At 53.3% G+C, this 27,159-nt stretch overlaps 3 protein-coding genes across 9 annotated transcripts in view; 1 reads left to right on the top strand and 2 right to left on the bottom strand.

The window, feature by feature from the left end:
- Nucleotides 1-3,029, top strand: part of ENG (endoglin) — a 28,796-nt gene extending 25,767 nt beyond the window's left edge. The window contains exons 13-15 of the mRNA XM_010984304.3: nt 886-940; nt 1,989-2,090; nt 2,217-3,029. Of these exons, the coding sequence (XP_010982606.2) occupies nt 886-940; nt 1,989-2,090; nt 2,217-2,341 (282 nt within the window). The 3' untranslated portion in view covers nt 2,342-3,029. The remainder of the gene's footprint in view (nt 1-885; nt 941-1,988; nt 2,091-2,216) is intronic.
- Nucleotides 3,030-3,441: 412 nt separating this feature from the next.
- Nucleotides 3,442-18,563, bottom strand: FPGS (folylpolyglutamate synthase). Of its 7 annotated transcripts, none has more exons than XM_031450532.2 (15): nt 18,487-18,563; nt 10,722-10,850; nt 10,579-10,632; nt 10,429-10,493; nt 8,899-9,013; nt 8,670-8,750; nt 8,513-8,574; nt 8,336-8,438; nt 7,930-8,007; nt 7,569-7,716; nt 7,385-7,477; nt 6,422-6,572; nt 6,014-6,092; nt 5,110-5,176; nt 3,442-4,284 (listed from the first exon to the last, which is right to left on the bottom strand). In XM_031450532.2, the coding sequence occupies exons 1-15, from the start codon at nt 18,505-18,507 to the stop codon at nt 3,881-3,883; spliced, it is 1,650 nt and encodes a 549-aa protein (XP_031306392.1). In that variant the 5' UTR covers nt 18,508-18,563; the 3' UTR covers nt 3,442-3,880. The 7 variants fall into 7 exon arrangements, with proteins under 7 accessions (XP_031306392.1, XP_031306391.1, XP_031306389.1 ...); XM_031450531.2 differs by lacking the exon at nt 18,487-18,563 and adding an exon at nt 18,153-18,290; XM_031450529.2 differs by lacking the exon at nt 18,487-18,563 and adding an exon at nt 12,032-12,208.
- A 4,233-nt stretch (nt 18,564-22,796) lies between these two features.
- CDK9 (cyclin dependent kinase 9) lies at nt 22,797-27,157 on the bottom strand. Its single transcript, XM_010984306.3, has 7 exons — nt 26,689-27,157; nt 26,147-26,228; nt 25,271-25,361; nt 24,769-24,935; nt 24,484-24,655; nt 24,179-24,327; nt 22,797-23,738 (listed from the first exon to the last, which is right to left on the bottom strand). The coding sequence occupies exons 1-7, from the start codon at nt 27,129-27,131 to the stop codon at nt 23,373-23,375; spliced, it is 1,470 nt and encodes a 489-aa protein (XP_010982608.2). The 5' UTR covers nt 27,132-27,157; the 3' UTR covers nt 22,797-23,372.
- Nucleotides 27,158-27,159: the final 2 nt, after the last annotated feature.

Genomic DNA, 27,159 nt, shown 5'->3' with positions numbered 1-27,159 from the left:
CTTCTCATGGCTGTGCTATATCTTGGACATTGGTAGGATATGCAGCTGCAGCAATTATCTCTCCATCCACCATCACACCCAGGCATCTATCCATCTTTCCAATATCCCAGCCAGTCATCCATTTATCGATTGATACTTCTCACCATCCCATCCAGTCATCCAGTCCTTCCACCAGCCCTGTCACCCAGCCAGCCAGGCAGCGAGCCTTCTACCATTCCACCCAGTCATCCATCAATCCATCCACCCAGGAATCCACCCACCCGTCTATCCATGTAGTATGATCACCAATGTATCTCAATAAACAGGAGCCTTCAAGGAAGAGGGTTAGTACAAAGGACACAAAATTCTGATTTTTCTGCATTTACTGGTCACAATGCCTCACCATCTGGTGGATACCTGTTCTCAGACCCTCAGCCCTGGACACACTCACAGTCATCCCCAGGCCCTTGCACACAGAAGGGTCCCCAGGATTCAAAGCCTCTCTAGTTGTATGAAGCTGGAGAAGCCTCTGGGGCTGCTCCTGAGTGGGCCTCTCCCCCAGCCCCAGTGAGCCTGGGCCTCTGGGCCAACCTGGCTCCTCTCACCCAGGCATTCACAAAGGTGATGGATGCAGTGCCCCCACAATCCTCATGGGAGTTGGGGGCCTCCCAGGAACTCACAGGAAACATTTCAGTAGCAGCCAAGGATTGTCCGGCCAACATCTTCCCATAGCATAGATCTCCCAGCACTTGCCCAAAGGCTCTCAGCCAGAAGGTGGTGGAGATGGGATTCAAAGTCAAGGCCCCAGGGTGGGCTGTGACAGTAGAGGGTCACAGAGCCACAGAGTAAGCCTGGAAGCTGCCTCTCGAAGGCTGTGCCACACACCACAGTCTCTTTTTCCCCCAGGAAGTCCACAGGACTGTCTCCATGCGCCTGAACATCGTCAGCCCTGGCCTGCATGGTGAGTTCTCTCTAAGTCCCTCTAGGGTTTCAGTGGCTGAGGTCAGAGTAGGGCACGATGGATAGTTCAGTGGGATGGGACTGAGACACATAGCAGGGGGGACCCCAGAGAGCAGGATCCACAGCTGCATCTTCTAGATGGAGAGCCTCTGCTCATCACCATCCCGTGGGACTGGATTCCAGGCCTTCAGCTTTTCTTGATCCCCATGGTTGCTGGCCAATCATGCTGGGGGGAATGGGGCCTCCTGGAATCAGGACTGGATGGGACTGGACGTCGGGCAGTGCTGACCTCACCTTCCTTAAGGCCCCTAGTGTGAAAGGTGCCCCTCAGCCCTCAACCCAACTCTCTCTAGCCTTTATTAGCTCCCCCCAGACCCAGGCCCCCCTGGGCAGAAGAGTCCCTGACACTGAAGGCAGAGGTGAGAGAGGCACCTGCCTCTTTGCCATCCCACTTGGGCCAGGATGGAGCCTCTACTGCTAGCCTACAACCAAGAGGGCAGGGCTGATGGCCCCACTGTATGGATGGGAACTCAAGAGGCCCAAGGGGAGGCTGCCTGGACCATAGTCACACAGGAATCAAGAGTGTGGAAAGAATGAAGCTTGAGAAAACCCAAGAGCAGAGCTGAAGAGCCCTCAGAGGTGCTCTGGCTCATCCCTATCATGGTATAAGGCACAGAGAGGAGCAGGGATTGACCTAAGGCCACACAGCAGAGTGAGGCAGGCTCTGGACTCAGGCCCCACTCACTCTTTGCTCAGATGATACCATCCCATCCTCCCTAAAAATGCATCTCCGCCAGCCTTGGGATGCAGAGGCATGGCCCAAAAGGCCTGGCTGGGCCCTCTGGGTGGATGGCCTTAACAGCCATGGCTCAGTGTGAGGCATGGGTGTGATGAACCCATTAGCTAGATGAGGAAACTGAGGTTCAGAGAAGTCAGGGTCAGGGGCTGAGCTGAGACTGGCACCAAACCTGGGCTCCTGGGCAGCACAACGGGGTGGGGTTGGGGAGGCATCAGTGCTGACCACAGTCGTCCTCCCCTTGGTTACACAGACAAAGGCCTTGTCCTGCCCGCCGTGCTGGGCATCACCTTTGGCGCCTTCCTCATCGGGGCCCTGCTCACTGCTGCGCTCTGGTACATCTACTTGCACACGCGTGAGTATCCCAGGCCCCCACAATGAGTACTCAGGACCCCTCCACCACCACCTGGGGGAGCCCGGCAAAGCCTCTGGTGGGGTGGGGAGCCCTGGCCGGGGCCCTGACCTCCGCCCCTGCCCCCAGGTCACCCCAGCAAGCGGGAGCCCGTGGTGGCGGTGGCTGCCCCGGCCTCCTCGGAGAGCAGTAGCACCAACCACAGCATCGGGAGCACCCAGAGCACCCCCTGCTCCACCAGCAGCATGGCGTAGAGCCCAGCCCGGAGCCCTGAGGGCCACCCAGCCAGCCCTCGCCCAGCAGGAGAGACTGAGCAGCCAACAGCTGGGAACCACTGGCCATGAACTTACCCAGGGACCCCAACCCCTCCACTCAACCAAGGATGGACCATGCCCTCTGCATCCACCCCTCCTGCCTCCCTCTCAGAGGTCTGCTGCCAGCGAGGGCACCAGCTTGGAACATCTTGGGGTCCCCCCACCCCATCCCACAGAAACTTCAAACCCAGTGGGCCTGGGGTACGGCTGCCCAGGACCACGGAGAGACAGACCATTGCCCTATATGTCCACCTTGTTGTAGAAACCCAAGTCCCTGTAATTTTAACCTGGATCCAGCCCTCAGTGAACTGGGCTGGGCAGGAGTTGAGAACTCCAAAACCAGACTCAGCCCAGCCCACCCAAGCCAACAGCGCCTCCTCCATGGGAACAGAAGAGAGCCAGCCCAGAGCCACCTGGACCTGCTCCCAGCAGCCTCCACATCTGGACTAGCACAACTCTGACGGAGAAAACAGAAGCCCAGGGGCGCCCAGCCTGGGAGTGGGAGAACCTAGCTCCTCCCTGCAACTGCCACACAGATACCCCCCCTCCCCCAACCCCAGGCAGCCAGGCTGCCTGTCCTGGGCCCACCCCTGTATACTCACCATCAATAAATCAGACGATGAAACCAGTGCTGAACTGGGAGAAGGGGAGAGGGCACCTAAACTAGGGTGGGGGTGGTGACAGTTCTGGGTTCAAATGGACCTGCCACTTATTGGCTGTGTGACTGTGGGCAGGTCCCATGGCTTCTTTAAGCCAGCCACAGTTCCTTCATCTGGAAAATGGGTATGAGAATTCTTGATCATAAGGTCTCTGCGAGAAGGTCTGCAAAGCAGTGCCTGGCGTGTGGGCAACGGACATCAGTCTGGTCTTCTCATTTCAGACAGGCTACCAGAGACTCAGAGAGGGTGGGCCACTTGTCCCAGGCCACACAGCCCAGGCTCCTACATAATCCAGGTTCCTGTACCAGCTATAGTCCCCATTCCCCTATTGTCTGCTGAAGGAGCCGGAGGTCAAGAGTCGCTCAAACATTAAGCCAGTGCTTTTTTAAAAAAAGTTAAAGGCTTTAATTCAGTCCAGCCACTCTCTGCCCCTAGGGCACCCCAGGCAGGGATCCTTTCCTTTCCCAGAAGGCCATCGGGAGGAGGAAATCGATCTTCCAGCAGCCAGGACCCCAGGCCTGGAAGGCAGCTCACACAGTGAGCTGGGACTGAGGCAGGAAGCAGGCAGGGTGGAATGGGAGATGGGCTGGATGTCAGCGGAATAACTAGGAAGGAGAGGCTAAGGGCACCCTAGGCTTGGAGACAGAGGATGTCTGATCTCAGCTTCCTGCCCCTAGACCTCTATTTTGCTGCCCAGAGCCCAAGTCCCTGGACCAGTCTAGATGGACTCGGTAAGGCAGAAAAGGCACGTATTTTAGGGGTTCATGAAGAGACACAGGGCAGGTGTGGAAGGACCCCACCTCCAACCCCACTGCCTTGGCTACTGGGACAGGGAGGGCTCCAGCAGCTTCAGGACACCGCCTACCAGGTGCAGGCTGCCTGTGACCAGCACGTGGATGGCAGCAGCCTCTTGGAGGATGATGGCCCCGCTGCTGGCCACAGGGTGAGCGAGGAGGCCCCTTGGGGGACTGGGTAGCTGAAAGACAGGGTCCCGGCCTTGACTGATCCACTGCAAGGCGTGGGAGATGCAGCTGAAGACGAGGGAGCTGGTGCTGTGGGGTGGGTGGGGCACCACCAGCAGGGATGCGGGCCCACCAGGCTCCGGGGTAGGGGTGCTCCAGAGGTCTGGGCTGGCCTGCTCCTCACGCAGGCGGCTCCAGTGCTGCTGATGTGTGAGGCAGCGGAGCAGCACCTGGTCCAGTGTCACTGTGAAGTTCTGCTGGTCTGTGGGGTCCAGGGATGGGCACATCAGCAAGATGGATGGGGGGCAGGCAGGGGAGGCATGCTGTGGGCACTTGCTTAATGCCAGCCTCTTTATGCAACATTGGTCCTCACAGTGGGTGCCTTGAGGAAATTGAGGCTCAGAAAGTTCAGTGGCTTGCCCACTGTCACGAAATGGGTGAGAAACAGGGCCAGGAAGTTTAGCTTCAAAGCTGGGGCTTCTGCCCACCGAGCACATCTTACCACCCTAGCCTCAATGCCTTCATCTATAAAATGGACAGGGTCCATCACCAGGTAGGCATAAATATTTCTACAAATGCAGATTCCTGGACTATCCCTAGATAGTCTGGGACCTGCAGATCTGCATTTTTTAGATTATTTCAAAAAAAAACTTATAACATGACCCACACAAAAAATACATTTTACAATGGCAACCCTGTACTCACATATGTATACACATACATCTGGAACAGAATTGTCATAAAATAGTACCACCCTTACTTTGTGCAAGACACTCTGATACTCTCTTTTCTATTCCATTTTATTTAAAATTAGAAATGCTGGTTGAGATCCACTAAACTGATCTCAAGAACCATCACTGGGTTGTAATCTGCATTTTGGAAAATGGTTCCCCCAATAATCTTTTTTAGTACTATAGTCACATGCAAAATTCAAAATGTACAAAGGAGTATTTATTTATACAGTAAAACAAATCTAGCTCCTATCAAGATCTCCAGTTCAAGAGTCCCCACTGTCACCAACAGAGCAGTCCACCTCAGGACCCTCTGCCCCCCGTCCACCCCAGGGATCATGCCTGTCACCTCTCACCTGCGTTGTCCATGGATGACATCTCTGTCAGGTTAGGGCAGAAAACGGCATAGTCAAACTGGCAGGGCTAGAAGGCCAAGGGGAGAAGCTCGGTGTCAGAGCTCTGAGAGAATGCCCTGCATCCTGACTTCCAAACAGCAGCCCTGAGTCCACATACATGTCCCCATCTCTGGAGATGCCCCCTATAAACCCAGCCATGGCACTTCAGTGCCCTGCCCACCAATCATCTACTTCGATATACCCTGCCTGGCCTGTGGCCTGGGCGACACAGCCCAGGATAGATGAAGAAAAAGAGGCTGGGGGTCGGGGTAGAAGGGCTTTTGCTTAAGGTGACCCAGCTACTGACTACAAATGAGAGGTCTTGGATATGAAGAACAGCCTCAGCATCCTGGTCTGTGAAATGGGGAAATGGTCCATAAGAACTACTTTAGCCCTGACATCCTAGGACAGCCTCAGTTTCCCTGGGCAGAGAAGGGCCCCTGTATGCTTATAGCCCAGTTACTCCTTAAACCAAACTTAAGAAGCAGGTATCCTAGTAGCATCCTTGTTTTATAGAAGGGCAAACTGAGGCTCAGAAAAATGCCATCTCTTGTCCAGGGTCATAGGCTAATGGCTGAAGGGCCCTGATAAGCGAGTCCAGAGCCTGCACCTTATACCACTACGTGGTCCTCTCTGTAACCCTGGGCTTGAGTGTGACCATGGAGGAAAATGAGGCCAACGACCTGTGACTTGACTTCCCTGTGCCCAATGCTTTTACATTTAATCCTCAGTACAATTCAGGGGAGGGGAGAAATCAGTCCTGTTCTACAGTTGAGGAAACAGAGGCTGAGGGATGAAGGCCCCGGAGTCAAAGCTGCAACTAGGGCTGGGCTGCCTGCCGCCCATCCTCCAGCCAGCCCCTCACCTGCAGCAGCTTCAGCAGGGCGGCGGAATCGCGGTCCCCAGTGGAGTTGAAGAGCAAGACACGAACCTCAGACCCGCTACTAGAGGGGTGAGGAGTGAGGTAGGGGAGGGTCAGGGCGGCGCCTCCGACTCCTCCGCAGGCCCCGCCCCATCCTTCCTCCAGAAACTTCCTCTCCTCCACCAACTGTCCCTGTCCTGACCCCGTCCCTGCGTCCCGCCTCATCCTCCCCTAAGGTCCTTCCTACTAGCCTAGTCGCGTCGCCCGGCCCCGGAGCCATCCTTCTCCCAAGGTCCCGTCCCTCTCTGCCGGCCGAGTCCCGCCTCCGCCTCCGGGTTCCGCCCCACCCTAGTCCGAGGTCCCGCCCCTCCCCTAGACCCCGCGCCGGACCCGCCTCTGCCCGCAGCTCACCTGCCCGGCCTCTCTCGCCGGTGCAGCGCCTGGCGGAACCAGCGCACGCAGGCCTGCATGCTGCCGGTGGTGTGCGCGCCGTCCAGGTACCAAGTCAGGGGCCCGCGCCGCAGCAGCTGCGTCCGGCCCAGCCATTCCGTGTCCCGAAGCCCTGGGGGAGAGGGGCAAGGCAGCCCTTCAGCGGCAGCCGCGAGGCAGGCCTCTTAAATCCTCTCCCGCCCCAAATTCTCCACATTGCACACACCACCCGCCCGCAGAGCCCCCGCTGCTGGAAGGCTGACCACTCTGAGCGAGTGGATCAGCCCAGGAGCCTCTTACTGGGCACCAGTCATTGGGATCAATTCTCTGGCCGTTTCATCTGGTGGAATATTCCAGGCAGCCCTGAGAGGGGACTACTATCATATATTAGTTCCATGTGACAGGTGGAGTACCCTAAACTCAGAGATTACATCACAAAGCAAGTGAGTCTGGGGACTGGGATGGAATCTACCAGGCTCCAGACTGTGTCAGGGCTCTGACCCCAGGCCTGGCACACAGTGAGCACACTGGAACCAGTTGCTGAAGGGTTTTAACAGACACGAGGATATACTACGTCTGAAAGCTTTGGGAGGAAGCAAGAAGCCTGGCAACAGCACCGTTCTCAAGAACCTCACAGTCTTATGATGACAATGAAAAGGATGATAGTTTTGGCTGCTACCACTGGCTGGGCATTTTATCCCATACATGCCAGGCTCTGGGCTCAGTCCCTTAGTCATGTCACCTCACAGTGGGTCCTGTCATTATCTCATTTGGCAGGTGGGGAAACAGCCTCAGAGAGAGTTCATGAACTCGAAGTCAAGGGAAGCTTACTGACTTCAAAGTCTTTGCTCTTAAGGCACGGTCTTGAATTGCCCCCCACCTCTCAAACAGGAAACCAAAAGAAACATCTGAAGGGGTCTGGCTGGGCAGGAAGGTCCAACTCACCATGCCGCATGTGGGACGTGGGCTGGAACACGGGTGCCAGGGGCAGCTGCCCCAGGAGGCTTGGCCTAGACACCTTCAGTTCCCCAATACCTGCTGGGAGGGTAGGGGGAAGAGAGAGCTGAGTGAGGGCCGACAGAGGCAAGCTCTATGTGTCCGCTGCCCACCCTCTCACCTACCCACTTACCCTGGTGGTCCTTTCGCTGCAGCCAGCAGCGGGCCAGCTGCAAGGCCAAGGTGGCATTGGACTGCTGGTGCTCTCCCTCCAGGCCCAGGATCAGTGGTGGCCCCCCTTCCTCCAGGGCTTCCAGTGGGGGGCACAGGTAGAGGGGACACTGCAGAGGAGACAGTGGTCAGGGGAGCTACTGCCACCTCTTTGGCCAGCAGACCCTCCCTGATGCCATCAGCCTTTCCATCTTTCCTCATGGACCAGAACCCACCAAGCCTTTTTCCTAGAAATGAGATGTGCTCCAGCTGGATGAGCACAGATGAGCAAACTGAGGCCTGAAAAGATAAAGTGCCTCCCCAGCTGTTCTAATCACACTTACGGAGATCTGTTGAGCGCGGTCCCTCAGCACTGCCAGGGGGCCATCAGGCTGGAGCACGGTGAAAGCGGGGACACCACACTGTGAAGGACAGGGAGAGTGAGCCAGGGGCTGCCCAGGGTCCTCCACCTTCCATCTCTAGCCCCCACATCCCTGGGTTTGGGTGGCCTACTCAGCCTCCCTGCATGGAACCTTGGGAACCCCTCAATGGGGAGACTAAGACCAGAGAGGGGGCTCAACTTGCTCTAGTCTCATGCAGAGCCACGACAAGACACCAGACCCCGCGAATGCCCAAGATCTGGTTCTGAATCAGGATATAAATGACCCTGCCTCTCCCCCACTTTCCTGAGCCTCGAGGGCCAGGCTCAAGCCATTCATGTACCTCCCCTCCCCAGAGCTGCCTGGTTACCTTAAAGATGCCCCCTTTCTGCCATGCAATCTTCTCCATCGTTTCCCCCAAAAGGCCAGTGTGGTCGATACCAAGAGAGGAGACCCCACACACCACGGGCTTCCTGTGGAAGACAAAAGGGCCATGATGCCCCTGTCCCAGGCCACCTGGGCTCCTGGCCACCATCTGTCTCCTCACCTGATGATGTTGGTGCAGTCGTAAGCCCCACCAATGCCCACTTCCATCACTGCCAGGTCCACCTGCAGAGGATCAGAGGGCATGGCAGGGGGCACAGGGGCTGAGATTCCCCTCCCCAAGGCCTCCTACACAGAGTTCTGGGAGTGGGCACACACACCTTCTCTTGGAGGAAGACATGGAAGGCCATGAGCGTGAGGAAGCGGAAGTAGCCAGGCATGGAGACACAGCTGCTGTCGCCCTGTGGACAGGATCACATCAGAACCCAGGGCCCCTATGGCCTCTACTCTGGGGGAGATTGTATCCTGGGATGTGCAGCGCCCTCTGGGTCTATCCACCCACTCCAGGCCCCCTACCCTGCCCTCCCAGCAGCCCTCTGGCATGGGCACCTTGGTCTCCTCCAGCCGGTTGTAGAGGCGCCAAAAGTGCTTGGTGAAGAGCTCGGGGCTTATGGGCTGCCCATTAATGCGGATCCGCTCACGCACCTGCACCAGGTGGGGAGAGCTGCCAAGAGATCTAGGGTCATCAGGACTCCCTTCCCAAGATCCCCAGGCCTTCACCCTCCCTGCAGTTTCAGAAAACAAATCTGACCACATCGCTGCCCTACTGAAAACCCATCTGCAGCTTCCCCTTGCTGTCCAGAGAGTTCTATTTCCTCATCTCAGCCTCCTAGGCCTCAGCAGGCTGATGCCAGTAGCCTCTGTGCTTCACCTCCCCCACATCCCTTGGTAGGTCCCTGTGTCCCAGCCCCTCTGGGCTATTTTTAGTTCCTCCAGCCCCCTACCTCTTTCTATGTCTAGGCCTTTGCACCTGCCCACTTTACAGGTCTCAGCTAAGACAGTTCCACCTCCAGAAAGGAGAAGAAAGGACCCCTCCCTACCAGGCTGGCCAGGCATGCTCTCTAGACCCCAAAAGCCCCCATGCTTTCCCCATCTCACACCGATCAGTCATTCTGCAAACATCAGCCCCCATAATGTCTGTCTTGCAGCCCTTGAGGGCAAGGCCCTATCTGCTGTGGTCAAGCTGCAACCCTGGACTGGCCCAAATGGGCCCAAGTTGAAGGCTGAAAATCATTTTAGAAGAGGAATTGTTGGCTTATATTTGAATCTTCAAAGACCCTCTTGTATTATGAGAGGGGGTCCATTTCTCTATTTTGAACAAAGAACTGTTTAGGAAAACATGTGGGCCTGAAATGACCCCAGTCAGCTGGATTCAGAGGCTTACTGAAGTCATTTGATGGAACTGGTAAAATAAAAGGAGGCAAAAGTCTTGAATGCCCCAAGCCCCAAAACTAAATCCTGAGCAATTACCATCATGTTAATCCCACTGCTTTACCAGTGACAGGCTCGAGAGGCGTGCACAGCTCAGGGGAAAGGGACCCATGTCTACTCCCCACCCCCAATCCTCTGGAGTGAGTTTAGATGCCTGAGTGCAACTAAGAGGGGCACTGCCTCGAGGGCAAAGCAGCAGCTAAGCCTGGCAGAGCGGAAGGGCTCCCTTCTGCTGCCCACTCTGGAGGCCTTAACACGAGCGTCATAAACTACCCTTATCATTTAAGCTCTTACTAGCCAGGTTTTCTTTGCAAAGATGCCATAAGTGAGAAATATTTCTATGTGATTTAAAAATTGTATAAGGAATTTAAGTTCATAAAAGGATCTCTGACTATTCCAGCAGTGTATTTTGTTTATACATTCAAGTTGCTGTCCTCTCTGCCCAATTTTTTTCCCTTATGAAAATTAAGGACTGCCATAAACTTGGGCAATATAGTATGAGCTAACTGAGTGTTTGTTGAATGAATAAACACTGGGCAGAGAGGTATGCTCCTGAGCTCCTGGGGGTGACCCTGACCCTGAGGTGCTGGCTGGTTCCACAGCCCTTCAGAGAGCTCGGAGACACCACATCCCTCTATATCTCAGTACCTAAAGAATCCCGTCTTCAGGCCGTAGTTTCGGAGAATACGTTCAGTGAAGGCACAGGTGGAACCCTAGAGAGAAAAGGTCTTGTCTGGGCAGGCCCCACCCCACCACCCCAGCCAAGCGGACACCCTACCCCTGGGCCCTGTGGCTCACCTTCCCCTTAGTCCCAGTGATGTGGATGATGTTCAGTTGGTCCAAGTCCTCCACCTGGGACAGATGGACAAGGTCCCTGCCTCAGCCACAGGACTCACAGACAGACAGGAGTCGGGGATGGTCACAGGCCCTCCCCACCTTACCTGCAGCCCACTCCGTGCCAAGTACAGCTCCATGGCTTCCAGTTGTGTCTGGGGATCACCCCGCTGTCGCTTCACCTGCTCCAGGTAGTTGGCATTGGTCTGCAGGGTGTTGAGTGTGCGCACGGCATCCTGGCAACCAGTCCCCAGGTAGCAGGTTAAGGCTCATCAGGGGTCCACAGGGACAGGGGCACCCAGTGTATCAGTGGCCAGGCCAGGATACCAGGCCTGCCATGCCAGTCCTGTTGCCCAAGCCTAGAGGTTAGGCACCACTGAGAAAGAAGTGCCATCTTTCCAGCTCTGGCAAAAATGGGAGCCTGGGGCAATTTAGCCCCACCCAGGGAGTGCCAGGCAAACAGGTAGAATGACTAACAGGATTCAGGCTCCCAGGCCTGCACCCCTTGGGCCTTTGTCCTGATTCCCTTCAATGGTGTCCACCATTATATTGGGCTCCTCCAGGGGCAGGGCCAGAACCACAGAAGGCTGGGGTCTTAGAACTGAAAGAATTCCTGGAGGCTTCCATGCCGAATCCTGAGGATTGGGGTTCTACCTTCTGACCCAGAGAAGAGCTGCTTGAAGCAACCAGATGGGGAAGAGGAGTCCAGAGGGAGGAAGGGTGTGCCTGTAGTCGCCCGGCCAAGAAAGCAAATAGATATATAGCTTCAGGATAGTCTGCACTGGGGAGTGAAAGTGGGTGTGCTGTTTATTTCCCCTCAGGCCTTAAACTGCTGGCTGGAGGCCCCACTCTTGTCAAACTGGTGCCACCTGCCTGGCCAGCATCAGGTTCTGATCTCGGTCAACTGGCCCCTGCCACAGAGTCAGGCAGAAAAGTCTTCTGTTTTCCAGATTCTTGCCCCACCCACCACTGCTCTTGGGTCCTGCCTGCCCCCCAATTCCAAGAACTTGGATCTGCAATTCTTAAATCCTGGAGACTCCAACCCCAGATCTATATTCCTGGGTCTCTCAAGTCTGAACTCCTGAATCCCTTTCCCCTCTCCGCTCCAACTGCTGGTTCTGCGTCCAGAACCTCAGTTCAACCACTGGACCCCTTGGTCCTATCACCGGGCGTCCCTTCCAACTCTCTAAAGAGGGACACTTCAGTCTCAGAATTCCCAGATCCCGCAGACCAGGCCCAATTTCCTGGTGCCTGTCTGTCCCCACCTCCAGTCTCCAGGATGTTCGCGCCGTGGAGTTCCTCAGTCCTAGGCTCTTGGCCGCACCCCCTCCCTCCCCAGCTGGCGGAGGCCGGATGCTAAATGACTCAGGCCCGGCTCACGTGTCATCGCACAACCTGCCGCCGGCGAGCTGGATACCTGATACTCCATGCCGGGCTCCTGTGGCGCGGGCCACGCGCTCAACCCTCGCCTCGCTGCGACCCCAGTGGTTGCACCACGCGGAGAAACCGCTGCCAGGAAGAGAGCGGTGCGCAAGTGGCAGCGTGCCCGCGACATAGTAACGGCACAGGCGGCCGAAGCCTAGGCCCGGACCGACGAAGCCACGCCCCCTAGGTCGCCCCGCCCTTGCCGCGCCCCCTGTCCCCACCAATCAGAGCCGCCCATGGAGACCGCCGACACCAATAACAATCTGCGGGACGCCATCTTTGTGAGGGGCAGGTCCCGGGGCGGGCCGGAGGGCTCTGCCCATGTTTGTGAGGGGCACGCTCCGAGGGTGTCCTCTGCCTTAGAGAAACACGCACTCCTATAGTCATCACCCTCCCAAGGACCCGGCCTCACCCCCCAAAATAGCCAGTCCCAGTCAGCAACCCTGCACCAGGCCAGAAGCAGCTCCGAGCCAGGATAGAATGACAGCTGGCAGACACCTTCAGGAGGTCACTGAATCCCGGCCTGGAAATGTCCCAACTCAACACAGACCGCAGGCTATAGGTATGCGGCCTCTGCCGTCACCAATCTGATAGCCCGATTGCGGGGCAATAGAACAAAAACCAGGTACCTGCGCTACCGGGGCCCCTAACCTTTCCTGGGCAGCCTGAGAAAGCTTCCTGGAAGAGGCTACATTCTAGCCTCATGAGGCCTGGGTATGGAAGGCAGTCAGCGAGGAGGTGGCGGGGTGAGGTCTTCAGGCAAAGGTAGGGAATGATGTGTGAAAACCAAAATACTGGAGAGAGAGATCTATGCAACTGAGGGAACTACAGTTACGCCTGATTGGGCCTAGTCACCTGGGAGTCACAGGATGCTAGACGCAGTAGGACCTTGTAGCCTCATAAGAAATTGAATTACATTTAGATGACACTAAAATGGTTCTAAGGAGGGATGACAAGATCAGATTTGCACTTTGAAAGATTTGCTGTTTGGAAAATGGATTGGAGAGCCACCCAGGGAGGGGACAGTAATCTGTCCTTCCTGTGGGTGGAGGACTCCTATTTGTCCTGGAGTTTTCAGAAGTTTTTCTGTGACCTTCTTCTCCTCAACTGCTAGTATGGAGATTTCCCTTTTTACAGCTGAGGTCCAGAAAAGCTGAGGTGTGTTTGGGTAGGGGTGGAAGGGTTGATGCAAACACCCCTCTAAAGAAATTCTCACAGATAAAAGGTGATCCCTTGAGGGGAGGATATAGCTCAATGGTTGAGAGTGTGCTTAGCATGCACAGCATACACAAGGTCCTGGGTTCAATCCCTAGTGCTTCCATTAAAAATAAATTAATTAATCCAATTACCTAGCCCCCCCCCCCAATTTTTTTAAGTTAAGAAAAAAAAGGAGATCCTTAACAACTGATGGGATTTTAGTATGCCCCTCCCTCTTTCCTGCAGGCATTGAGGATAAATATTTATCAGAGATTGTTTGATTTTGAAATAAACAAATGTGTTGGGAAGATGCCATCATTGGCTAGACTTCTGCTCTTCACATCACTGGGGGGTGCCCCCACCCCTGTCCCATGGGAGATAGAGAGGTCCTTTTCTTTTAGTTTCCTTCTTTTTTTTTTGAATCACTGAAACTTTCTCTATACCTATACATGTAAATAATTTAATAACTGCATTAAAATGATCGTAAAGAGGCTTTAAATGTTTTTATTTTGCTTAACCCTCTCCCTTTCCCCACCCCCACCCTCCTTTGATAATTCTTATTGACAGCCAAGTATGTGCCCCACACTTTTCTATGATTGTGAAATCACAGACACACCTAGACATCCAAAGGGCCTTGTTGATGCAGATTTTTTCTGTATCTTAACTTTCTTACTCAACAATAAGCTTATAGGGATCCCTCTAAGACATTTACTTAGTAAACCGTTAAATAGTGCCTTTCTGGGCCAGGAGCTATTCTAAATGCTTTCTACATAGTTGATCATTTAATCATCAAAATCCTATAAAACAGGTACTGGTATTATCATCCTTGCTTCAGAGGTAAGGAAACTGAGGCACAAAGTAAGAAAGGCATATGCCCAAGTCACAAAATCAACATTTGAACTCCGATTTCTTATTGGAAAATCCCAATTGCCTCCATTCCTGAATCTTAAATGATTTCTTTCCCTTTGCCCTGAGCAAAGCAGCCCCATCAGTTCCCCCACTCTGGTCTGATACAGGCCTTCCCTGCAATGGGGTGGACTTACATCCCAGTTGTGCGGGAAATTATAAGTGGTGACTGGGGCTTTGGCAAAGTCATCCAGGGGCTTTGGGCAGGTCACCTGTCCCCAGGACCTCTGCTTCCTCCATGACCAAGGACAATATTCATAGCCCGTGATGCCAGGAAATGTAACGGGGTAGGGAGTAGAATAGATTTATCTTTTCTTCCTTATTTAAACGTTTTCTTTTTATTTTGTTTTTAACTTCTCATATTTTGGGGATGGATAATACATCATATCATTCAAATAGTCAGAGGTATAAAAAGCCACACAGTGAAAAGTCTGTCTTCCCCACCAAGTCTTAGCATCCTAATTCCCCTCCCCCAAAGCCAAGTTATGTTTCTTGTGATCTTTCCAGAGACATTTTATGCATTTACACGTGAATATAAATCTATATTGATTTCTCTTTTATACTCAAAGATAGCAGCAGACTATATGCATCAGTCTGCATTGTACCTTCTCCACAGACTTTTATATCCTGGACCCTATTCTGGACTGTGTTGGCATCTAAGAGCTGACCCATTAACTAATTTGTTTTTTCAAAGCTGCATAGTACTCCTTGGTATGGAAGTACTGTGGTGTATTTGGCCAGTCTCCTACTGATGGACGTTTAGGTTTTCAATATTTTGCCATCACGAGCAATGCTGCAATGGGTAACATTATTTCTTCCATGTGTGAGCATGGATAAATGGATAAATTCCAAGAAGTGCAACGCTAGGTCGAAGGTGATTTGCATTTGATACTTTCATACAGATTGCCACGTTGTCCTCCTGAGGGCCAAGAGCAGTTTCCACCCTCATGCCCCTGCAGGGCAGGGGTCAGCTATTTCCTCACCAACACACACCATTAACCAACTGTGACCTTGCCAGTCACATAGGGGAAAAATGGATTCTCAAGATAGTTATCATTTGCATTTATTTGATTGTGAAGGAGGCTGAGCATTTTTTATGTTTAAAAGTCACTTGTATTTCCTTTGTAGTCCACCCATCTCCTTTGCAGCACTGCTTTTTATTTGAAAAGCCACAGATGGTTGTAGAAAGAAACAGAGAAACGCATAAAGGAGAAAATCAAAGGCACCTTCATCACACATCTGGAGAACTACTGTTGGCTTTTTGGTGCCACCACAAAGGTGTTCTCATTCTCCAGAAGTAACAAGAGAAACAAAGCCATTGTCTGGAGACCAAAGAAAAGACAAGAGCACAGGGTCCACCTGCTGGAGGCAGGTCTGCAGGCATGTGTGGAGGTTGAGTGAGGGGCTGGGATCCTGCTTTAACCCCCACACTCCCAAAGGGAATCGATGTCACCCATCCATCCACTCACTCATTCATTTGGTGAGAAAATGATTCTGTGCCAGACCTGGGCTGGATGCTGGGGACACTGGGGTCTGGGGACAGATGACAAGGCTCTGCTCATGGAGCGCCCCATCCAGAGGGCAAGAGGATAGCAAAGAATGAATATTTGCAACCTCTGATTAGAGCCTGTAGGGGTGGGAGGCTGAGGCCCAGAGAGGGACAGAGACAGCTTGGGGTCACACAGTGAGTCAGCAAAGGTACCATGCTGGGCTTTCTGAACTCAGATCTGTTGAGTTACTGCCCCCGCTCCTGCCGCAGCATGCCAGCTGGCAAGGACTTCAGGAATCGGCCTTGGCCTCTTCCACCTCCAAGCTTAGGCTCACATTTGCCTCTGCCTGAGATACCCTTCCCCTCTGCTCTTCCTCTTTGCTTTTTTTAGGTGGGTTGCTTTTAGCTAACATGTGTTAAGCCCCTATCCTTGCACTTGGCATTGCAATCTCTTTTCATCTCACGAGAAGTGTATGAATTAGAGATTATCCCCATTTTACAGGTGGTGAAATGGAGGTTTGCAGAGGGTAAGCATCTCACCCAGGGTGGCACAGCCCATATGTGGCAAAGTCAAGATACAAACCCAAATTTACTGACTCTAAAACCTGCCCCCACACACCACCACCTGTTTGGTCAATCTCTGCTGTCAATGTGCTGTGTGACCTTGGGCAATTTGCTTTCCCTCTCTGATCTTCTCTAACTCAGTCTCCTCCTTAGTAGGGCAGGGGCTGAAATGAGCTCTGTCCCAGCTTATAATTTCTAGGGGGGTCCCCAAGGAGGACAAGCGTCTCCAATGGCCACCACACTCCAGAGAACCAGGACTGGAGAAGCCCAGCTGCCCCTTCCCTGTCCCCACCCAGGGTTCTGTGGAGACCAGGGAAGGTGCAAGCTCCTTGGCAAGTTTATGCAGAAGCCTAGCATTCAGAAGGGAGGGTCTGTTTCTGATGGCCACACCAGGGTTCTAACCCTCTGATATACATAAGGACTCCCCCACCTCTGAATATCTACTTGTATCCAGTGACCCACAAGAAAACACTTTTCTGTCATTGGGGGAAAAGAAACTTGCCTTAGACAGAATTTCATCTCCTCAGTGGGGCAGCCTCTCCTTATCCTTGTCCTGACTCTGGCTACAAAGGTGTTAATGAACTTAGTTTATTAGGAGGGCAGTGGACCTTAAAAATGGGCCTCCGTTTGACCCTGCAATTCTATGACTTCTAAAAATGATCCCGAGGAAACAAACAACTGGACCTGTGCTCAGAGCCCCACGTGCTCTGTTTATCACCCTCCATCTCGGGTGGCAGGTGACATGGCTGGTGACATGGCTAATGACCAGATGACGCCCGCCTTCCCAAAACTCTTTGTTCTCTGGGCTTCCCTGACACCTCCCTCCCTGGTGTTCCTCCTTCCTTACTGGGTGCACCTTGCTGGCTCTGCCTTTTCCCCTCCAGCATCCCCATGTCGGGAGCCAGGGCCTCCTGCCTCTCTGTCCAAGGTGGTCTCCTGCTGTACTGGCTGTGTGACGCTATCTGACTGTTAAATGTTCCTCTTTGCCAAGTTTCCAACAGCAGCATCTGGTGGCCTCGAGCATTAAAGGTATTCATTTAATCCTCACAACAGCTTTAGGACTACTTGGGTGAGGCTAAGCGACTTGTCTGGTGTCTGTGTGAACCCAGGCCTCCTCTCAGCCCGGGCTTCCCATCCCCAGCTCTAGCCGGTCTCCACCCCGAGCTGGGTTTCAAGGCTAGGAAGTGACTCTGCAGCTCCCAACTGGCGGGCATCGGCTGGCCTCCACCTGTCTCCTCGCCCCCGAGCCCTGTTTCCTCATCTGTAAAGTGGGCGTCACAGTCCTGCCCGCCTCAGAGGCCTGGAGGAGGTGGATGAGGGGGTTCTGGGCCCAGAGCACAGAGCCAGGGCGCCACTCCCGAGCGAGGTCAGAGATCCTTAACAGGCCAAGTCCTTAAATGCTCCTAACTGCAACTTCCAGGTCTATAAAATGCAGATAATCATGGTCTCTGGTCTAAAGGCCAGACAACAGTGGGCACAGGGCCCAGCAGGTAGGAAGCACTTTGATCAGTGCTGCCATTATGTTTATAATTAGTATTAAAATGGAGCTAACAGCCCTTCCTCACAGATCAGTCCTGAAAGTTAAAGCAGACAAAACCAGTCTGTAAATGGGGCCTGGCACACAGGCGGACCCTCCAGGTGGCCTCTGCCATCTCCCACGCCTGCTGCCAGGTCTCCTCTGGAGACCCCTCCTAAAGAGTTTCCCCCACCCACGATGACAGGGGGCTTCTGGGTGGAAGGGGGAGCTGTGAGGCCCGAGGCGGGGCCCTTGACCACCCCAGGCTTTCAGAACAAGGCTTGTGATGACAAGGTTTTCCCCTGGGCACCCACAAGTGTAGGGTGATTATCAAGGCTGATGGCCTTGGACCCCGAGGGAGAGTTACCCCCACTGTACAAAAGAAAGAAACCGAGGCTTAGAGAGGTGGGTCACTTGCCCAAGGTCGCTGTGTTTTCTTACCTGGAAGGAGGCGGTTTTACCCGAGACAGGACACCCAGATGGGCCCGGCTGCTCCATGGGTGCTTCCCACCAGGGCTTTGCAGCTACTGGCCAGGAGGTTGCCAGGGACCTGGCACATTTCATCCTGGGCTTCCCGCTCCCCAACCGGATGGGGCACAAACTGACTCACAGGTGTGGGCACCTCTGCCAAGACCGTCCTGGGCTGAGGCTGTGGACCCGGCCGGGCCAGAGAGCGGGAGGGGAGTAGGGGAAATTCTCAAGACCTCACCTTCTCCCCACCCTGATGTCCTGGGTGGGTGGGAGACCACCCAGTGTGCAGGGAGGAAGGTCTTACCTGATAGGTTTCTCTTCTCATCCTGGGATCAGCCCAGGGAACTCAGCCTCCTTGGCGGGTTTCTGAATGCAGGACTCATCAGAATCTCCCTGTGAGTTAAATAACAACCAGGCGGGGGTTAAAGGTGCACAGGCAGAATGGAGTGTGTGGGGAAGGGACACCTGGGAGACTTCCAGATCTTGAGGCTGGACTTCCTGCCCAGCGGGGCCGGCTTTATCCAGCCTCTCTTATCACAGCCCACCTCTCCTCACTGTTAAGGCCGTTTGCCCCAGCCTCTCCGGGCTGGGATCCCTTGGGAGGGGGGATAAGACACAGGGGTGCCCTTGACCTAAGTGCCCAAGCCTGCTGCTGGGAGGGCTGTGTTTCACAAATCATTTGATCAAAAAGAGGCCAGGACACAGACCCAGTCCTCTGACTGCAGGGTGATGTTGGGGGCCCATCCAAAAAGGCCTTTTCCATTTCCACAGCCTCTCCAGTCATCACCTCGACCACCAGCTAACTCACTCTAGCATTTGGGGCACTCCCAGGTGCCAGGCACTGCTCTAGGTGCCTTGGGGTAATGCCCCAACAAGGCCCTGCCCTCTGGGAGCGTTTATTCCCAGCTGCACACCTCCCTCCACAGACGAGGGTGACACCCACATCACATCAGTGTTCAAGGCTGAAAGGGATCAGACCCACACCTGCCTGGTTAGTACCAGCCCCTTCTCTGGGGTATTCTATGGGGAGGTAGGGGGTGGGGGAGCTCGGGGCCAGAAGCTCCAGGGTTCAGGGCCTGCTTTGGTTGTTTGAAAATATCACTTAATTGCATGAGTAAAAATATTAATTCAGGAAACATGGGAAAACACAAAAAAGCATAAAGGACAGGACCACCCAAAATAACCATGGTTAGTGTTTTAGAGTAATTGCTTCCATTTTTCTTACAAAAAGGCTGAAGCAGGAGATATTTTGTAACCTGCTCTTTCCACCTATTGTACCCGGAACATCTTTCTGTCACAGTGTGTACACTGCTACAGCCTTTTACAGTGCTGCCCAGATCCCAGCCAGCAAGGTGACCATTGCCTATCAGCTGGTTAGAGGTGCCCCAGGCAGACTTCTGAGTCAGGGATTGGACGAGCACTGAAACTGGAGAAACACTGCTAATGGAGGTTTATGCTTTTCTAGCTTTTCCACACGCAAGGCTGCCCTGAACATCATGGATGCATTGCGCAGAGGTAGCAGAGAACAGGGTAGGGGTGTGGCCGCTGTGCATTGGGCCACATGCCCCTTCTGTATACGGACAAGAATCAATACGTGCCCTCTTTACTGGGTCATTCCGTGATGTGCTGGCTCCTGTCTTAGAATATACAAGACTAGCTCCCTCCCTAATCCTCCTTTCCAGTAGATGGTTGCTACTCCTTGTCTTTGGCTCCCTTCCTCCCGTTCTCCAGTGATCCTACTGGTCCCGGTGGGGTTTCATCTGAAGCATTCCACCCAATGGCTCTTGCCAAAGTCACCACTGACCTCAACGTGGCTAAACCTGACGATTAGTCCTCACTCCAGTTTTTGGGATCTATCAGCAGCATTTGCCTAAGTGATCACTCCTACTTCTCAAAGACACTCTCTAGCCCTTAGCTTCTGGAAACTACTCTTCCTATGGTCTCTTCTTGCTTCATCTGTTGTTGTCCTCAACTCCTTGTCGACATATAAACACTGGAGTGCCCCAGGGGGCCATGACTTCCTTCTCCCCTCTTTCCACATGACCCCATCCTGCCTTGGGACTTTAAAAAACACCATGCTGGCAACTCCCAAGGTGTGTCTACAGCCCAGACTTTGGACTCAGATACACACCTGCCAACTCAACCTGGGTGTCCATCTGTCTATCTCTAGCTTACCATCTGAAAAATCCATGCCCCACCCTGACCCGCCACAGCTTTTTGTGTCTCAGGGATGGCAGCCCCCTCCTCCCTCCAGCCAAAGCCTGGAACTTGCAATTCTTCGTTCATTCACACTCACATTCAAGCTGAAAGCAGATCGTGTCAGATTTGCCCGCACAATAACCCATAAATCCAAGCACTCCTCCCTACCAGCTTCATGACCAGCTTGGTCCAAGCCACCATCATCTTCTGCCCAGATTACTACAACAGCCCTAACTAGTCTCCCGGCTTCCATCCTTGGTTTCTCTCGACAGAGTCACTGTATTTTATTTTTAATTATTTTGAGCTAAAGACACTTAAAAATTTTAATTTTGTTCTGTTTTGGGGGGTAAGTAATTAGGTTTATTTATTTCAACGGAGGTACTGGGGATTGAACCTGGGACGTCACGCATGCTAAGCACATACTTGTAACACTCAACTATACCCTACCTCACTACTATGTTTTTCTAAAATCATCAGATTGCGTCTACCTCTGTACAAAGCTCTCTGAAGCCTTCCCAGGTGGCATTTGTGCCCACCCCTGGATCCCACAACCACCCCATTCCTCTTGGGATTTCTGTTTCCATGTCACTCTGACCTCCTCAATCACCCCCAATTTTTTCCCCTCATTCCACTTTTTTTGTTTTCCACATAACCTATTCCATCAGACTAAAGGTCACAGCTTTGTGCCTGTTTTGAGTCTGGAACAGTCTGTTCTTGGAAGACACAGCCAATAAATAAATACATGTTGAACAAAGGAATGAAAATACCAGTTGTTATGATGATTCAATGAAATAAGACTATTACTATATAATTGCTTCACAAAAATTTCTTGTAAGTGGAATTGCTGGGTCAAAGAATACGAGCCTCTTATAGAAACTTTTTTTACCCTTCAGAGAAAAAACAGCACCTTGAACAAGTAGGCCAGCCCTGTGGGTTTTCCTCATCAGTTACGTCATTTAAAACATGTAGCTATAGCTCAGTGGTAGAGGTAGAAGCTAGGTCCTTGGCTCAATCCCCAGTACTTCCACTTAAAAATTAATGTATTAACAAACAAACCTAATTACCTCCTTTCCCCAAACAAAAACAAAATATATTGACTCGGTAACCATCTGGACATCTCACTATTGTTTTAAGCTGGGTTTCTTCGATTACTAGTTGTACTGAGTTGAATTACGAGTCCTCCCAAAATTCATGTCCACCTGGAACCTCAGAATATGACCTTATTTGAAAAGGTCTTTGCAGATGTAATCGGCTAAGACGAGGTCATACTGGATCCAGGTACATCCTAAATCCAACAGCCAGTGTCCTCATAAACAGCACAGAGGCAAGAACACCAGGTGAAGACAGAGGCAGAAATTGGAGTGATGCATCTACCTGTCAAGGGACGCCAAGGACTGCCAACAGCCACCAAAGGTGGGAGAGGGATCTGGACGTTTACTCCTTAGAGCCCCCAGAAGGAACCAACCCTGCCAACACCTACAATTTCGGACTTTTAGCCTCCAGAAGTGACAGAATAAATCTGTTATTTTAAGTCACTGTGTTTGGCAGCCCCAAGACATGAACATACTAGTCAAGAATTTTTTTCTTACTTTCACCGGCCTCTTGTGAAGCTATGATGTGGGTTAATATCTACAAGTTAAGGACAGTTCTGGTACAAGGTTTTGCCAACCTTCCTTCCCAGGTCCTCTTTAAGAGGACTCCAGCCATGACAGAAAGTGGAATTTGCCTCAAACGTGCCTGTCCTCAACCTCAGATTCACAGGAAATGTATCCACCAGAATGTGCTGCTCCAGGGGTCCCAGCTCTGAGCCCTCAGGACCCAACCCTCACACTAATTGCTCTGTCTCCCTGCCCATTCACACCACACCCTAATCTAAGCCACTGCCACTTCCCCAAGCCCCAGCAGGTCCTTCAGCTTCTCTGGTCATTTCCTCTCGTGCTTGCCCCAGCCACCCTCAAGTCAGCAGCCTGAGGACTTTTGCAAGTTACAGATCTGACTACTGTCATTCCACTGATTAAGAGCCTCGGCAGCTTCCCAAGCCTGCAAGTCAAGTCCCAACGTGTCTGTCACAGTTGACTGTACCTACCTGGGTCATTGCTGCAGACAGGGCTCACAGCAGGCCCTCTCCAGTTCCCTCATCAGGGGTCTGAACCCCTATTCCCAATGGTCTCCCTGCTTTCTCTGACCCTGAGTGGAGAGGAACAGGGGAACATCATGGTACCTGCCCTTTAGGGAGCCTCACAGCTAATGTCCTGGAAGGTACTCAAGAGAAAAAGAAAAATGATAAAGCCCTCTGCCACTGTCAGGGCACATGAACTGGGACAACGAGCCAAGACTTGACAAATCAAATCTCGACGGTCAGCTACAGGGTTAAGCTGGGGGTCTGAAAACAGAACAGAGCGCACAGCCACTCACTGAAAAAAAAAAGTCAACTTTAATTGTTAACTGATCAACCTGCATCCAGGAATATCTCTGAACAATCAAACAACAACAACAAAAAAAACCCACGATAAAATTGTCCTATTGAATAAACCAAGAGTTTCTGCCAGCCCCACACCTTTGGAGGGTTAGGCCAAGAATAGCCCACTGTTGAGGCTAGTTCTGTCCTCTACACAAGTTTCTCATCCCACAAGGAGGGTTGGGGATGGATGAGAGTCCTGTCCCCTCCACCCAGCATGCTGGGATCTCTTAGAAAGCCACTGGTGGGGGGCACCTGTCCTCCCACCCATTCCTGTCCTAAGGTAAATGGAGACCCTCTGGGCATCATCCCTAAAGCCAGGGAACAAGGTGAGGCAGCCCAAGTGCCCTCCTGGACTTTCAGCCAAAGCTTTATTCCAGTCTGCTCCATTGGTTCCTGATGCCCAGGGTGAGGATTAAATAAAATATGCACAGAGAGAAAACTCAAATGTCCCATCATCTCCACAACACAAGTCACAGAGCAGAAGGAGAAATAAAATGACGGCTCTAATGAGAAGCAACAGCGGCCGGTCCTCAGAATACACGCTCAAACTCCGTCTGGTTGGTAGTGGCGGGGTTGCGGCTCTGGTTGGTGGACTGCTGGGTGATCTGGCTGCCCTTCCGGCGTGGCGGGGCCAAGTACTCGAACATTGATGTCAAGTGTGTGGACAGCATGCCCTTAAGGTCCGAGGGCATGGGGTCGGACCAGAAGAAGTCGTGGTTGAGGGCGTCATCACTGTCGATGCGCTGGGCGGGGTCCAGCACCAGCAACTTGTCGATGAGGTCCAGCGCGTAGGGGTCCCGCACATAGGCCTTCAGCCGGTCCTTCACCTTCCGCTTCTGGCCCTTGACCAGGTCCAGCTTCTCATACAACTCATACTTGTCCACGTTTGGCCACACCTGGAGTGAGAGGCACGGAGAGAGGACAGAGTTAGTTCAGGGAACATGGTCTGTCCATTGGTCAAGTGCCTGAAGGGACTAAAACTTCTCTGTTCAGAGGCTTCCAGACCATCCCTGGAGGTCAAACATAACCTCTCCAAGGTGAAGGCAGTGGTAACCACATATCTGGCACACACCAAGCACCAGGCCCTTTTACACAAATCACCTGGAGTACGTGCCCCAGGCCAGACACAGCCACAGGGGCTCAGCTGCCTTGCCCAAAGCCACAGAACTAACTGGTGATGGAACTGAGGCTTGAACATAGTCCATGTGGCTCTAAAAAGCAGACCCTCCACCAGCCACCTCTCCTGAGCAGTGTTTTCCTTCTATTCCACCCCAGCCCCTCTCCGGCCAGGGAGACTTTTGTGGGACCCAGGGGCCCAGGTGGCCTGGCTATGCACCTCAGGGGTGATGGAGCCACAAAGCTGGCTGATGAGGGCGAGCTGGTGCTGCTCCGTGTTGCCCTGCATGATAGGGCTGCGGGTCCACATCTCTGCCATGATGCACCCAGCACCCCACAGGTCAATGGGGGGGCCATAGTCCCGTTCTCCTGGGAAGAAGAGCACACCAGGAGGGCCCCTTGAGCCCGAGAGCCTCCTGAGACAATGCCCCAGGGCCTGTGGCTCAAGAAGTCCTGGTAGTGGGGGGTCTGAGCCCAGGTAAGTGCCCAGCCCCTGCCCCTCTCTGCCCACTCAGGAATCCTCACCAAGCAACAGCTCAGGGGGCCGGTACCAGAGTGTCACCACACGATTGGTATAGCGGTTGGGCTGGCCATTCTTGGCCAGGCTGAAGGCCCGGGCCAGCCCAAAGTCCGCCAGCTTCAGAACCCCATCACGAGTGATGAGCACGTTAGCTGCCTTCATGTCCCTGTGCAGGATCTGCAGGAAGCACAAGGATGATGCTCAGACAGGCTGCCAAGGAACACACCCACCCCACAGTGAGAGCAAAGGCCAGCCTGAGCCCTGGCCACCCCTCCTACTCTGGCCCCCACCTTGTTCCTGTGGATGTAGTAGAGGCCGTTGAGCAACATCTGCATGACCCTCTTGATCTCAGACAGCGTGAACTTGACTAAGACGTTGCTCAGCAGCCCAGCGAGGTCATGCTCGCAGAAGTCAAACACCAGGTATATACTGCCTTTGCAGCGGTTATAGGGAGAAGCTGAGACAGGAAGAATGAGGTGGGCAAGAAAAAAAAGCCAAAAATGCAACTCATTTTCCCACAACCAGCTCCTACCCTCTCCAACCCACGGACTCTCAGATATCCATCTGTGTATTCCTTCATGGGTGAAATATTTTCTGAGTGCCTTCTCTGGACTAGGCAGGCCCTGGGGAAGCACCTACTATGATGAATGGACTAGAGAAAGCAGTTATTGTCAGTATATCTTGGTTAAGAGGCAATTTGTGTGTGTCCAGTCCCAACTTTGCAGACAAAACATTGGGCAACAAGCCTCATTTTTTCCATCTGAAAATGGGGACAAGATCCAAAGGACTTACCTTTGGTTCGACAGATCTCAATCAAGTTGACCACATTCTCATGTTTTAGAAGCTGGAGGATCTTGATTTCCCGCAAGGCTGTAATGGGGAACTGAGTGGGAGAAAGACAGGAGGAGGTCAAAAGTGGGTGAGTGCACTGTAGACTATAGAACAGCCATGGGCTCCACACTAAGGGTCAAAGGTTGGGAGACAAGAGTAAGACCATGGGCTCTGAAATCAGCTGTCTCAGACGCCTTACTTGTAAAATGGGTGCTAAAAGTATACAACTCTCAAGGAAGTGGTTTCAGACAATGAACTGAAATAATCATACTTAACACAAATGCTTCATTACTAGTCATTAAATGCTCCAGTTTCTTCAACCTTATAAGTTTTAGCTCTACGCCTCTGTTTAATCTGTTAGGTGGTTAACAATTACAAAAATTATTAAGAAATTTCCTTGCTAAGAAACAGGTCTCTGGGAAGCTGGACTAGAGCTAAGAGAGCGTGATAAAAGGGATTGCTCTTTCTCAGCTGAGTACTAGCTACCCTTTTAAAGCCACTGCATTTTATTTTAGTTTTTTTTTAACATTAAACAAAATTAAACCCTAAGGAAGAAGTGTTTCAAGACTTCCTAACTCCAGGAACCAAAGTGCACAGCGCAAGCATGAGCTCCCCCTCCTGGCACCAACCATATTCGTCTAAGAATGAAAAATCAAGTGCTTTAAAACATCTGAATTAAAAGACTAATTCTGTTAGTCAAATTCCCTAGAATATGGAAATTTCCAAACTACTACACATAAGTTGAATCTCAACGTGACAGTCCCTGAAGAAGCAGGGTGGGAACCCAACCTCAAGCCCAAGGGAGCGGGCAGGCTTGCCCACCCAACCCGTACTCACCCCCTCTTTCTCGTTCTCCATCAGTACCTTCTTCAGAGCCACCTTTTGGCCAGTCTTGCGATGCTTTGCCTTAAACACCTCCCTGCAGGCCGAGAAGGGGACCCAAGAGGACTCTTTAGGACATTTCCGCAGGGCCCGCCCTTCCCCCACCAGAGGAGGGCAGGAAAGGGAATCCCGGGTGGGGCTGGGCCGGGTACCCAGGGTACTCGGCTCCCCACCACGCGGTGTCTTCGGACCCTCTCCGAGTCTCTACTTCCTTCCCTCAGCCCCTTGTCCTCACCCAGGCGTCTCTCGGAGAGATCCCGCTCCACTCAGAGGCTCCTCTGTGCAACCCCTCCCAGCCCCCTATCAAGGGCTTCAGGCTCCTCCCCGCCAGCCGGCTCCGTCAGGCCCGGGCGGGCTGCGGTGCGGCCTAGCGAGACCAGGGGACACGTCTGCGTCTAGGTGGCTTCCCAACCAACTGGGCCCGGGCTTGAGCGTCCCGACGTCGGCCCGGAGGGGTGCAGGCTCAGGGTTCCCGGTCCCTGGGGGCCCAACCTTACCCGAAGGTGCCTTGGCCGATTTTAGCAAGCTTCTCATATTTGGTCACTTCATCACAAAAGGGGCACTCCACCGAGTCGTACTGCTTTGCCATGGCCGCCTCCAGTGCACCGCCGCCGCCTTCAGCCGCCGCCGCCGCCGCCGCCGCTCCCGCCCCGGGTCCCGCCGCCGTGCTCCAGGCCCCTCCGCGGCCGCGCCACTTCCGCCTCCACGGCCACTTCCGGCCTCGAGGCGCCGACCCCGCCTCTTCCGTCCGCCGTCCGCCGCCAGGCCCCCTGGGACTTGTAGTTCCCGGGAGGCCAGGAGGAGCCGGAGCTGCAGAGGCGCCTCCGCCACCGCCGCTGCCTCCGCCTCCGCCGCCGCCACTGCTGGCAGCGGCACCGATCGGGGCCGCGGGGAGCCGGGGCGCCGAGGCTGAGGTTCGGGGCGGTGCGTCCCGCTGCATTGGCTCGGGCCGCCGCTGCTGCCGAAGC

Source organism: Camelus dromedarius, chromosome 10 (genome assembly GCF_036321535.1).
Source record: "Camelus dromedarius isolate mCamDro1 chromosome 10, mCamDro1.pat, whole genome shotgun sequence".
Taxonomy (NCBI): Eukaryota; Metazoa; Chordata; class Mammalia; order Artiodactyla; family Camelidae; genus Camelus; species Camelus dromedarius.
This window is presented reverse-complemented; position numbering and strand designations above follow the sequence as displayed.